We start from the raw sequence: 15,564 nt of genomic DNA, 5'->3' as shown, positions 1-15,564 counted from the left end.
ATGGTTAGTAAGGAACATTGCTATTATATGTGGGGCTCAAATGAAATTGATTGGTTGGAGAATGGGGCAGTTAACAATGCAGGAGGAATTATTACTATGTGGAGAAGAAGTAGTTTTGAAATGACGGGAAGCTTTAATGGAAAAGATTATTCGGTTATCGAAGGAGTTTGGAAAGCCGGAGATGGTGTACAAATTACAATAGTGAACATATATAGCTCCGGTTCGTTGAAAGCACGGAAAGAGGTTTGGGATGAGATTAGTGAACTCAGGAAGAGTCGACAAAACAGGGTGTGGTGCGTTGTTGGGGACTTCAATTCAATTAGAAAGAAGGAGGAGAGAAAAAGCTCAGTTTCAGTATCAGATTATAGTAGAGAAATCAGGGGTTTCAATGGTTTTATTGAAAATGCAGAATTGTTGGATATCCCGATGGTCGGAAGAAAGTTCACTTGGTACAAGCCGAATGGGACGATTAAGAGTAGAATTGACAGGATTCTCATTTCCAGGGAATGGTTGGATGTATAGCCGAATAGTAAACAATTAGTTCTCAGTAGATCAGCGTCTGATCATTGTACTATTGTGCTCAAAACAGGGTCAGTAGATTGGGGGCCGAAACCTTTCAGGAGTTTAGACGTGTGGCAAAGAGATGGAAGATTTTTAGATTTTGTTCGGAGCAGATGGCAGAGTTATGAAGTGTTGGGAGGAGGGATGTTTGTTCTAAAAGAGAAACTGAAGAAGTTAAAACTAGATTTGAAGAAATGGAATAGAGAGGTGTTTGGGAATGTCAACCAAGAAGGTATTTTGTTACAAAAGAAAATTCAAGAGTTGGACACTAGAGACGATGAAGGCGGTTTAGATGAGTTTGGGCGGGAGGAGAGGAGAATTTTGTTGGCTGAACAAAGTCGGAATTCATTTAAACAAGAAGCGGTTGTGCAACAGAAAGCAAGGAAAAATTGGCTGAAACAAGGTGATTTAAATACAAAATTTTTTCACTCTTCGGTGAAGTGGAGGAGAATGAGAAACGGGATTAATGGGGTTGAAGTGAACGGGCAGTGGTACGAGGATAAGGAAGTGGTAATGACTAAGGTTAGAGAGTTTTTCGAAGAGAGATTTGCAGGGGTGTCTGAGCCAGTGGTTAGGTTGGACAATGTTCAGTTCTCCTCGTTATCAGAAGAAGATAATGAATCTCTAGTTGGAGTGGCCTCTGAAGAAGAAATTAAGAAAGCTGTTTGGAGTTGTGATGGTTCGAAGAGTCCTGGTCCCGACGGGTTTAATTTCAGTTTTATTAAGTTTTGTTGGGGATGTCTCAAGGAAGATTTTGTCTCAGCGGTAAACGATTTTATGGTCAATGGTAAGTGGCCTAGGGGGTCAAATGCTTCGTTCATCTGTTTGATTCCTAAGATTGATAATCCCCAACAACTTAATGACTATAGACCGATTTCGTTTGTTGGGTGTGTGTATAAAACGGTTTCGAAGATTTTGTCTATCAGGTTGAAAAGAGTAATCAGTAAAGTTATTGACGTTAGACAATCTGCTTTTCTGGAAGGTAGGGGGTTATTGGATAGTATTTTGGTAGCCAATGAAACCTTAGAAGAGTTGAAGAGGAAGAAGAAAAGTTGTGTGTTTTTCAAAGTGGATTATGAGAAGGCTTACGACTCAGTGAGGTGGGATTTTATATATTATATGCTAGGAAGGCTTGGCTTTTGTGAAAAATGGATCTCTTGGATTAAAGCTTGTTTGGAATCAGCGTCAATGTCAATACTCGTAAACGGGAGTCCTACTAAGGAATTTTTTCTGAAGAAGGGGTTGAGACAAGGTGATCCGTTAGCTCCTTTCTTGTTTCTTATAGTGGCTGAAGGGTTAGCTGGAGTATCTAGAACTGCGGTTGAGAAAGACTTGATTGAGAGCTTGGAGATTGGGAATAAATCAGTAAAAGTGAATATGCTCCAGTATGCTGATGACACTTTGTTCTTTTGTAAGGCAAAAAGCAAAAGTGTATTTAATATAAAGGTTATGTTGAATTGTTTTGAGTTGACATCTGGTTTGAAGGTGAATTTCTCCAAGAGTAGAATTGGTGGGATTGGGGTGGGGCAGACGGAAATTATTCACTTTGCGACTATCTTAAATTGTGAGGTGATGAGAACTCCTTTCAAATATTTGGGGATGCATGTAGGGGGTTGTCATAAGAGGAGTAAGTTTTGGGATGAAGTGGTTAACAAGGTAAAGAAAAGGCTAGGCAGGTGGAAAGGAAGATGTATCTCGATGGCGGGGAGGATATGCTTAATTAAGTCTGTCTTGTCTTCAATACCTTTGTTCTATTTGTCTATGTTCAAGATACCGTCTAATGTGTTAAAGAAGATTATGTGTCTGCAGAGGGATTTTTTGTGGGGTTGGGGGTCAAATGGAAGGAAGGTTGCATGGATGGCATGTGATAAGATTTGTAAATCCAAGGATGCAGGAGGGCTCGATATTATCAATATCAGGCAATTTAATTTGGCTTTATTGGGAAAATGGATTTGGCGCTTAAAAACGGAAACGGGGGGGGGGGGGGGGGGTTGTGGAGGGATGCATTAGATTCTAAGTACGGAGGTTGGAGAGGTTTGAAGGAGCAACGAGATATTAATAGTAAGGTTTCTCTGTGGTGGAGAGATTTAAGGAAGGTTTGGAGGTCTGAGGAATGGGGAGGGAAGTTTGAAGATCGTTTGTCTTTGGAGGTCGGTAACGGGAGAGAGGTATTGTTTTGGTCAGACAACTGGATAGACTCAGAAGACTTGAGAAGTAGATTTTCAAGGTTATTTTCATTGTCTGTTAATAAGGAGGCAAGATTATGTGATTGTGGAATATGGGGGAACGGGTCCTGGGAGTGGAAATTAAGGTGGAGAAGAGGTCTGTTTGCTTGGGAAGAGGAGCAAGAAAGTCAACTCTTAGAGCTGATCTCTAATAAGATGCTTGAGATGGAAACAGCGGATAGATGGGTTTGGAAAGATAGTGGGTCAACAAAATTTTCAGTTAAGTCTGCTTATGGGTTTTTAAGGGGAGAAGGAAGCGAGGAAGTCTCAAGAAGATATAATTTTTTCTGGAAAATTAAGGCGCTTCCCTCAGCACATGTCACAGCTTGGAGAGTGATGGAAAACAAGGTTGCTTGTAAGATTAATCTGGAGAGAAGAGGAATCAGGATTGAGAGTAATTTGTGTTGCTTCTGTAGGAGGTACGAGGAGTCAACAAATCATTTGTTTTGCGAATGCAGAGTTGCTTGGTTAATTTGGAATCTTTGTTATGATTGGTTAGGAGTAAGATCTGTCGATTTTATGGATCCTAGGTCTCATTTTGAACATTTCAAGATTCTGGATGCACCCACTTCAGTTAATCTTATTATGGGTAATGTGTGGATAGCGTTGATTAGTGAAATTTGGAGGCATAGGAACAACTGTTTATTTAAAGGTGGAGTGGTTGACCACATTGAGGTGTTCTCTTTGGCACAAATTAAGGCTTGGTCCTGGATCTCTTCAAAGGTACCGTCAGCTAATTTCTCATTCTCTGATTGGTGTCTTGAACCTTTGGTTTGTATGCATTCAATTTAGTTTTGATACGAGGATTGATCATTGTTATTCTTTGTTATTTTGATAGAGATGGGTTTGACTGTAGGAGGTTTTGTTGGCTGATTTGTAGTTAGAAAGGTAATTTGTGAACATCATTTTACTGTATAAGGGTTGGGTCACCCCTGAAGTGATCCCTTTTAATTTCATTGCTATTTGCTGATAAAAAAAAAACTATAGTACTTATGTGTCTGTGTGTAAATTATGTATATGTATGAATTACATATGTATATATATATATATATATATATATATATATATATAAGCATATAGTAGATATTTAAACATGTAATTTTCCAAAAAAACTTTTTGTAGATAAGTATATTTTTAACTTAATCACTAATTTTTTTTACCAATCCACATGAACTAGTTTGCACAACAACAAAAATGTGATGACTGAAAACTTTCCACAATTCACATTTCCAGAAGCGAATCAAATTAAATTCATTATAGAATGCTCTTGATGGGTTAAAAAATATCATTTATTCTCAATTCATTATATATACTATATTGGTTTATCATTGAACTCATGGAGACAACTGATGTTTTAAGTAAACACATGACACAACAATTTTGAGAATCTTGTTGAACTATAATACGTTGAAAATTCAAGTAAATAAAATATTGACAATAATCATAAGATACAATTATAATGTAAAGTAGTTAACAACAAATTTAAAATAGAGTAGAAAAACAAATAATTATATGGATATTCATTTTACCAAAACAAGAATGGAATAATAGTGTGTAAAACCTTGACGAGCTTTTCTTATTTAGTATCATTTTAATTTGACTTTGAAGTAATTTTAGGTTATGAATTTATTAAAGCAGTATTGTTTTCTAATTATAATTATCTGACCTGCCTTATTTTATTTTAGTTCTTAAATTGACTTTCTTCTTTTCACCTTAACCATAATTGACATTAATGTTTGTTCAATGATAAATTAACATTGTATGATTTTATTTTTCTTGTTATTTTTTTTCTTGTTATGATATGATTGAAGATGGTAATTTGTTTAAGAAATCAAGAGCATTATGTTGTGGATCTAATATCAACTACATATTTAATTCATTTATTTTATATTCATATGAAGATATGCAAATAATACTTTTGTAGTTTCGAGATTTAGGTATTAATAAACTATAATAGTTATGCATTATATATATATATATATAAACATATATTTAAATATGTAAGTTTCCTAAAATGTTTTGTAGATAATGTATATTTCTAATTTAATCACTCAAGTTTTTTACCAATCCATGTGAACTAGTATGCACAACAAAAAATGTGATGACTGGAAAGTTTCCACAATTCACATTTCCATAAGCAAATCATATTAAATCCATGATAGGATGCTCTTGATGGGTTAACCAAGCTACCATTTGTTCTCAATTCCTTATATATAGTGCATTAGTTTATCATTGAACTCATGGAGAAACCTGATGGTTTTAAGTAAACACATGCCACAACCAATTTGTTCGATAATAAATTAACACTATATACTTTTATTTTTCTTTACATGATATGATTGAAGATGGTAATTTGTTTAAGAAATCAAGAGCACTATGTTGTGGATCTACTATGCATTCTGGAAATATGTGTTGTGGAGATTTTCCACCCATTATATTTTTTGTGTTCATATTCATTGATTATACTAACTTTTACTTTGAAAATCATACTACATTTTATATTCATATGAAGATATGCAAAAAATACTTTCTAGTTTTTATATGAGATTTAGGTATTAATATACTATAGTAGGTATGCATTATATATATATATAAATACAATTTTGATATATATATGTATATATATTAGCAGATATTTAAATATGTAATTTTCCTAATTTTTTTGGAAGATAATATATATTTTTTAATTTAATTACTCAATTTTTTTACCAATTCATCACTAGTATGCATATAAAAAATGTTATGACTGAAAAGTTTCCATAATTCACATTTTCAGTGGTGAATCATATTAAACTCATGATAAGATGCTCTTGATGGGTTAAACAAACTATAATTTGTTCTCAATTCAATATATATGCATTGGTTTATCATTGAACTCATGGAGAAACCTGATGGTTTTAAGTAAACACATGCCACAACTAATTTGTTTTATGATAAATTAACACTATATCTTATTATTTTTCTTTATATGATATGATTGAATATGGTAATTTATTTAAGAAATCAATAGCACTATGTTGTGGATCTAATATGCACTATGGAAATATGTATTATAGAGATGTTCCATCCATTATATTTTTTGTGTTCATTTTCATTGATTATACTAACTTTTACATTGAAAATCATACTACATATTTAATTAATTTCTTTTATATTCATACGAAGATAAGCAAATGATACTTTTTAGTTTCAATAAATAAATATCTATATATATATATATAAATAAAGATATGAATACAATTTTAATATATATGTAATTTTCCTAAATTCTTTTGTAGATAATGTTTATTTCTAATTTTATTACTGATTTTTTACCAATCCATGTGAACTAGTATGCAAAACAAAAAAATGTGATGACTCAAAAGTTTTCCTAATTCACATTTTTAGAGGCTAATCATATTAAATCCATTATAGGATGTTCTTGATGGGTTAAACAAATTATAATTATATTAGGTTTCTGGTTTAGGGTGTTTCCATGATATGATTTAAGATTGTAATTTGTTTAAGAAATCAAGAACAGTATTTTGTGGATCTAATATGCGCTCTAGAAATATGTGTTATGGAGATTTTCCATCCAATATATTTAGTGTTCATTTTCAATGATTATACAAACTTTTACCAATCCATGCGAACTAGTATGCACAACAAAAAATGTGATGACTGAAAAGTCTCCATAATTCATATTTCCATAGACGAATCATATTAAATCCACGATAGGATGTTCTTGATGGATTAAACAAATTATAATTATATTAGGTTTTTGGTTTAGGATATTTACATGATATGATTTAAGGTTGTAATTTGTTTAAGAAATCAAGAACACTATTTTGTGGATCTAATATGCGCTCTGGAAATATGTGTTATGGACATTTTCCATCCATTATATTTTTTGTGTTCAGTTTCAATGATTATACAAAATTTTACATGGAAAATTATACTAGATATTTAATTCATTTCTTTTATATTCATATGAAGAAATGCAAATGATATTTTTTAGTATCTATATATGAGATTTAGCTATTAATATACTACAGTGGTTATATATATATATATTTATATATATATATATAGGTATTTAAATATGTAATTTTCCTACAAAGATTTGTAAGAAATGTACATTTATAATTTAATCGTTCAATTTTTTTCCCAATCCATGTGAACTAGTATGCACAACAAAAAATGCAATGAGTGAAAAGTCTCCATAATTCACATTTCCAGAGGCGAATCATTAAATCCATGATAGGATGCTCTTAATGAGTTAAACAAAATATAATGATTTTGGATTTCGGGTTTAAGATCTTTACATGATATGTTTGAAGATTGTAAATTTTTTAAGAAATCAAAAACACTATCTTGTGGATCTAATATACGCTCTGGAAATATGTCTTGTGGAGATTTCTCAATCATTATATTTTTTGTGTTCATTTTCAATGGTTATACAAACTTTTACATGAAAAATCATGCTACATATTTAATTTCATTTATTTTATATTCATATGAAGGTATGCAAATGATACTTTTTTTTAGTTTTTATGAGATTTAGGTTTTAATATACTATAGTAGTTATATATATATATATATATATCTTAATAATAGCAGATATTTAAGCATATAATTTTTGTAAAAAAAAAATAGATAATGTATATTTTTAAATTAATCACTCAAATTTTTTTACCAATGCATGTGAACTAGTATGCACAATAAAAAATGTGATGACTGAAAAGTTTCCATAATTCACATTTCCATAGGCAAATCATATTAAATCCATGATAGGATGTTCTTAATAGGTTAAAGTTTCTGGTTTTGGATCTTTAAATGATATGATTTAAGATTGTAATTTGAATAAGAAATCAAGAGCATTATGTTATGGATCTAATATGAACTTTGGAAATATGTGTTATGGAGATTTTCCATCCATTATACTTTTTGTGTTTATTTTCAATGATTATACAAACTTTTACATGGAAAATTATACTAGATATTTAATTCATTTTTTTTATATTCATACGAAGATATGCAAATGATATTTTTTAGAATCTATATATGAGATTTAGCTATTAATATACTACAGTGGTTATATATAGATATTTGAATATGTAATTTTCCTACAAAGATTTGTAGAAATGTACATTTATAATTTAATCGTTCAATTTTTTTCCCAATCCATGTGGACTAGTATGCACAACAAAAAATGTGATGAGTGAAAAGTCTCCATAATTCACATTTCCAGAGGCGAATCATTAAATTCATGATAGGATGTTCTTAATGAGTTAAACAAAATATAATTATTTTGGATTTCGGGTTTAGGATATTTATATGATATGATTGAAGATTGTAATTTGTTTAAGAAATCAAGAACACTATCTTGTGAATCTAATATGCGCTCTGGAAATATGTCTTGTGGAGATTTCTCAATCATTATACTTTTTGTGTTCATTTTCAATGGTTATTCAAACTTTTACATGAAAAATCATGCTACATATTTAATTCATTTATTTTATATTCATATGAAGATATGCAAATGATATTTTTTTTTAAGTTTTTATGAGATTTAGGTATTAATATACTATAGTAGTTATATATATATATATATATATATATATATATATATATATATATATTAGCAGGTATTTAAACATGTAATTTTTGCAAAAAAAATAATTAGATAATGTATATTTTTAAATTATAATCACTCAAATTCTTTTACCAATGCATGTGAAGTAGTATGCACAACAAAAAATGTGATGACGGAAAAGTTTCCATAACTCACATTTTCATAGGCGAATCATATTAAATCCATGAGAGGATGTTCTTGATAGGTTAAAGTTTCTTGTTTAGGATCTTTAAATGATATGATTTAAGATTGTATTTTTTTTAAGAAATCAAGAGCATTATGTTGTGTATCTAATATGCACTTTGGAAATATGTGTCATGGAGATTTTCCATCCATTTTACATTTTGTATTCATTTTCAATGATTATACACACTTTTACATGGAAAATTATACTAGATATTTAATTCATTTCTTTTATATTCATATGAAGATATGCAAATGATATTTTTTAGAATCTATATATGAGATTTAGCTATTAATATCCTATAGTGGTTATATATATATAGGTATTTAAATATGTAATTTTCCTACAAAGATTTGTAGGAAATGTACATTTATAATTTAATCGTTCAAGTTTTTTTTCAATCCATGTGAACTAGTATGCACAACAAAAAATGTGATGAGTGAAAAGTCTCCATAATTCACATTTCCAGAAGCGAATCATATTAAATCCATGATAGGATGTTCTTAATGAGTTAAACAAAATATAATTATTTTGGATTTCGGGTTTAGGATATTTACATGATATGATTGAAGATTGTCATTTGTTTCAGAAATCAAGAACATTATCTTGTGAATCTAATATGCGCTCTGGAAATATGTCTTGTGGAGATTTCTCAATCATTATAATTTTTGTGTTCATTTTCAATGGTTATACAAATTTTACATGAAAAATCATGCTACATATTTAATTCATTTATTTTATATTCATATGAAGATATGCAAATGATATTTTTTTTTAGTTTTTATGAGATTTAGGTATTAATATACTATAGTAGTTATATATATATATAAATAAGTAGGTATTTAAACATGTAATTTTTGTAAAAAAAAATTAGATAATGTATATTTTTAAATTAATCACTCAAATTCTTTTACCAATGCATGTGAACTAGTATGCACAACAAAAAATGTGATGACTGAAAAGTTTCCATAACTCACATTTCCTTAGGCGATTAAATCCATGATAGGATGTTCTTGATAGGTTAAAGTTTCTTGTTTAGGATCTTTAAATGATATGATTTAAGATTGTAATTTGTTTAAGAAATCAAGAGCATTATGTTGTGAATCTAATATGCACTTTGAAAATATGTGTTATGGAGATTTTTCATCCATTATACTTTTTCTATTCATTTTCAATGATTATACAAACTTTACATGGAAAATTATACTAGATATTTCATTCATTTCTTTTATATTCATATGAAGATATGCAAATGATATTTTTTAGAATCTATATATGAGATTTAGCTATTAATATACTACATGATATGATTGAAGATTGTAATTTGTTTAAGAAATCAAGAACACTATCTTGTGGATCTAATATACGCTCTGGAAATATGTCTTGTGGAGATTTCTCAATCATTATATTTTTTGTGTTCATTTTCAATGGTTATACAAACTTTTACATGAAAAATCATGCTACATATTTTATTCATTTATTTTATATTCATATGAAGATATGTAAATGATACTTTCTTTAGTTTTTATGAGATTTAGGTATTAATATACTATAGTAGTTATATATATAGAGATATTTATAAAAGCAGGTATTTAAACATGTAATTTTTGTAAAAAATAAATTAGATAATGTATATTTTTAAATTAATCACTCAAATTTTTTTACCAATGCATGTGAACTAGTATTCACAACAAAAAATGGGATGACTCAAAAGTTTCCATAATTCACATTTCCATACGCGAATGATATTAAATCCATGATAGGATGTTCTTGATAGGTTAAAGTTTCTCGTTTAGGATCTTTAAATGATATGATTTGAGATTGTAATTTGTTTAAGAAATCAAGAGCATTATGTTGTGGATCTAATATGCACTTTGGAAATATGTGTTATGGAGATTTTCCATCCATTATACTTTTTGTGTTCATTTTCAATAATTATACCAACTTTTACATGGAAAATTATACTAGATATTTTATTCATATCTTTTATATTCATATGAAGAAATGCAAATGATATTTTTTAGTATCTATATGAGATTTAGGTATCAATATACTACAGTGGTTATATATATATATATATGTATATAATAGGCATTTAAATATGTAATTTTCCTACAAGATTTTTAGGAAATGTACATTTATAATTTAATCGTTCAATTTTTTTCCCAATCCATGTGAACTAGTATGCACAACAAAAAATGTGATGAGTGAAAAGTCTCCATAATTCACATTTCCAGAGGCGAATCATTAAATCCATGATAGGATGTTCTTAATGAGTTAAACAAAATAAAATTATTTTGGATTTTGGGTTTAGGATCTTTACATGATATGATTGAAGATTGTAATTTGTTTAAGAAATCAAGAACACTATGTTTTTGGATCTAATATGCGCTCTGGAAATATGTCTTGTGGAGATTTCTCAATCATTATATTTTTTGTGTTCATTTTCAATGGTTATACAAACTTTTACATGAAAAATCATGCTACATATTTAATTCATTTATTTTATATTCATATGAAGATATGCAAATGATACTTTTTTAGTTTTCATATGAGATTTAGGTATTAATATACTATAGTAGTTATATATATATATATATATATATATATATATATATATATATATATATGGTATTTAAATATGTAATTTATGTAATTTTTTTGTAGATAATGTATATTTTTAAATTAATCACTCAATTTTTTTTATCAATGAATTAGCATGCACAACAAAAAATGTGATGATTGAAAAGTTTTCATAATTCAAATTTATAGAGGTGAATCATATTAAATTCATGATATGATGCTTTTTATAGAAACTATCATTTGTTTTCGATTAATTATATAGTATATTGGTTTGTCATTTAACTCATGAAAGAAAAAGTGATGATTTTAAGTAAATACATGCCAATTTGAGAACGTTGTTGAACTATAATAGGTTTAGGGTTTAATTTTCATACATAAAAAAAAATATTTTTGAATAAAAGAAAATGGAACACTAGTACTCTGAATTCAACCACAATAGATTTTATTACTTTCAATGTTTATGAAATTTATAGGATTAAAGCATTGGAGGCCATGGTTTTTACCATAATCTCTTGCGGTGAAATAGTTATCCAAAAAGACTACTGTGTATTTTTACATGCTTAAAACATGAAAAATACTTGTTATGATTTAGGAAATATAACTTATTCTAGAATATAATATTTAATTTCATGATTGATGCAAATGATTAAAAAAAACAACCTTTGAGTTTTCATTATGCATTTCATAAATTATATAACCTAATAATATTTTTTTTTAATATTAGACAACTTCTTTGTATTTATTCTAAAATAACTCGAAAGACATTATAACATATTACTTTTGAAGGCAAGTGTTATTTTATCTTAAAAAAAAGAGTGATTATAATTTATACAAATGAATAAAAGTTGTAAAAAGTTTTAAAAAACATTGTTCTTATTGAAATGGAGGATAAATCATGGAAATGATGAAAAAAATATCTTACCTTGACAATGCTTGACCATGCTCCTCAATTATATCATTATCATTCCATGCTTCAATTACATCATTATCATTGATGATATCTTTTACGTAAAACCTGCAAATTTATTGTGCATTGTAGTTTAGTTGAAATCATGGTGGGGAAAGTGGAATAAAGTGCCCATAAATCAATCAAATTAAATTTTTGTGTGTTTAGCGATAACAATGGTAAATGAAATAAATTAAAAAGTCTTAGAAAGTAAAGTTAGTTTATGAAATTAGAAAATAATCTACAGATGTAAAATTGGATCAAAGATTGATTTATCAAGAAGCTACCAATTTAATAACAAAATCACTAATTCAGAAAATAAAATATTCCAAATTTTATTTTTTGTGAGCAAATTCACAATAAGAATCGTCACAATCAAACTGAAAGATTTAAATTATATTTCACTACATTATCCAATCAAAATTATCAATTAAGGACAGAGAAGAACATCTACTATGAACTAGTTCACAAATTGATGTGATACAAAAGTCAACAAGTCAATAGAAAAAATATTAACTAAAATATAGAAATCATATTTTATTTATATCACAAAGTTTGACAAATTGAATTTTCCTGGTCAAATACAGGGATCTTGCATTTGACAACATAGATCCAATAAAAAAACATGCAACTGAAAAGAGAGAGAAAAATCTACATGAGGGAAAAAATGAAAGAATTCCTACAAGACAAGAAAAAGTGTCAATAAGATGATTTTTAGAAAGCCAAATTCTTGTTTATGCAAAAAAGATTTATTATCTCTTCACTTTTGGAATTTGGTAACAATAGTTGTTATAAATCTCCCATCAAAGGCAAGATATACAAATTCAAAATTTGAATTTACCTTAAAATCACATAGGGATGATCAAGATCTTCTTAGATCTGACTACCATGCACTCCTTCTTCATCCCAAAGTCATAACCTAGTTTTCTATAGTTTTTGGTTTTCCCAAAAAAAAAAACATTGGTAAAAAATCCACTTAAAAGTAAGAGAACAAAAAGTATATGATCTATCAATGGTGTGTTCAAGTTGGTGGAGAAAGCTGTTATGTAGAAATGAAAAGAATGTAGTAATGGTAGATAAAGAATTTTGAATGAAAAGGATTGTGAATAATGAGGGTAGGGTAAGGCATAACGACGGCTAGGTTAGGCAAATGAAAGGAAAGATAGGAATGAATGTTGAGAAGTAAAATAGATGAAGACATTTATACTACCCTGAGATATGTTACATATATATATAACTAAGAAATAGTAATTCAAAAAGAGTTTTATTTGAAAAAAAAGGAGAAAATAATAAATATTGAATTCATGTAATTAATATTTAATTTATTAAATTATCTTAAATTTAATGCAATTCATTAATGTTTTACATTTATATAATTAATATATAAGTTTATGTAATAAATTTTATAATAACTGGCTTTAGACATTGAAGCAGTTTAAAATTAAATTAATTGACCCAAAGTCCTGCGTTACGTTTTATTTAGTGTTTCTTTTCCTTATATATAATAAACATAAAGACATAAGTGTAGTTGAATTGTGATTCTTGTTAGGACTGTCGTCGCCGACCATTGGCCAAAGAGCAGTGTGTCTACAATGGTAGAGAGAAGTCAAAAGAATCGTTAGAGATAGTGAAAAATGAGGCTGAAGGTTATTTCAAATGACAAGTCATGTTATGAAAATTTTGAAACTCATAGTATTTTACGGAGGTTATTAAACCCATGGTATTTTGTAGAAGTTCTTAAACGCATGGTATTTTACGTAGGTTTTGAAACTCATGGTATTTAACCGAGGTTTTGAAACCCATGGTATTTTACGGAGTTTCTTATATCCATGATATTTAACAGGGGTTCTGAAATGTTTTTCCTAAGGTTTAAAAAAACCCAAGGGAACACGTTTCCCAATGATGATTTAGCGGTGGAAACTACAACCCTAGTTAAATGACTTAATAGAGGTTTTAATCTTGAATAATGTAAAAATAAACCTCCTTAGAACCATTTTTTCTTGTAGTGTAATGAGTACACAAATGAGTACAATGAGTACTATATTAAAAAAAACGTGTTAGATATTATTTAGGGTCCCACTAATTAAAAAAAAAACTTAGTACAATGAGTACACAAATTACTATTAGTTACCACATGTATATTATTATTATTATTACTATAAACTAATTTTAAAGACAAAAAATAATTAATTACTATATTAATTAAGTTAGATATTATTTTATAAACTAAAAAAAAATATTAGTTATTATTTAATTATTTTTAAGTCTAAACATAAAACTTATAACAACTATACTAGAAAAATTTTGTCCTCATATTACAATTATTTTTTATATTCTTATTATTATTAATATTTTATTATTGTTAATACTATTATTAGGATTAATAATAATAATAATATTATTATTACTATTAATAATAATAAATAATAATATTAATAATAATAATAAATAATAATATTATTAATAATAAAAATATAATAATAATATTAATAATAATAATAATTTGAATTTCGGTTTTAGAATCGAGGATTGGTTTGAATTTCGATTTATAAACCATTGAAAGTTAGTGATTTAGACTTAGGAACATGTTGCACATATTCGTTAAAACCATATTTTTTTTACTAAAAATATAAAATAACACTAAATGTATAATCCATTTGGAATCTGAAAGCATAATTTTTTTAAATTTTTATATTTTTAAATTTATCAATTGATTAATTAAATATGCTTTAGAATATCCACAATTTTAAAACACACAAACTAAAATAACCATAATTTAATAATCGCTTGCTATATTAAAGACATTTAATTAAATATGATTTAAAATATTCACAATTAAAAACCATATTTTTATTATTTTGGGTCACATTTTTTTAAATGTAGTTTATTTTTTGTAGAGGTCATAGTCTTAGCTTAAATTTTCATGACTTGAAAAAAGTGGTCTATATTGATTCATAAATCACATTTATAAAAATTTTATATTTTTCACTTTTAGTCGACATTCATATGTTTGTGACCACTTTTAGGCCACAATTTTATTTTTCACATATTTTAAATGCAATACTTAAAAAAATATGATATAAATAATCAACGGTTTTATAAATATGGTATTTTGTAGTCTTTAAATCGCATTTGTAAAATGATTGCATTTTCTATATATGGATAACAACGATATACATGTGACTTAGTTCTGTATTGTCTAAATAAAAAATAATGTAGTATATATTAATGCATACATGATTGTTGTTGTTTCTTGTATCTCATGGATACATTGCAATCATTTTTTTGTCATTCTTGTAGATTTTGCATTGCATTCCTTAACTTGCTTAATTGGAAGCTTTTAAAATTCTAATATCGACATTGCAAAATATAAACTTTATATGTAAATTACCTTTGTGTTTAGGCATATAAAGCTCGGTAATTACATAAGTCTACCAATTTTAGTTTTATT

General features: G+C 27.7%; 1 protein-coding gene across 1 annotated transcript in view; it reads left to right on the top strand.

Moving 5' to 3' along the window:
• The window catches only part of LOC150027443 (uncharacterized), a 62,173-nt gene continuing 46,609 nt past the window's right edge, over positions 1-15,564 (top strand). Inside the window, exons 1-5 of the mRNA XM_090302369.1 lie at positions 1-475; positions 590-2,217; positions 2,332-2,480; positions 2,654-3,180; positions 3,286-3,509. Coding sequence (XP_090158495.1) covers positions 1-475; positions 590-2,217; positions 2,332-2,480; positions 2,654-3,180; positions 3,286-3,509 — 3,003 coding nt within the window. The remainder of the gene's footprint in view (positions 476-589; positions 2,218-2,331; positions 2,481-2,653; positions 3,181-3,285; positions 3,510-15,564) is intronic.

The sequence above is a fragment of the Phaseolus vulgaris genome, chromosome 5 (genome assembly GCF_051622355.1).
Source record: "Phaseolus vulgaris cultivar YP4 chromosome 5, ASM5162235v1, whole genome shotgun sequence".
Lineage (NCBI taxonomy): Eukaryota > Viridiplantae > Streptophyta > Magnoliopsida > Fabales > Fabaceae > Phaseolus > Phaseolus vulgaris.
The sequence above is the reverse complement of the archived record's forward strand: the minus strand, read 5'-3'. Positions and strand labels throughout refer to the sequence as shown.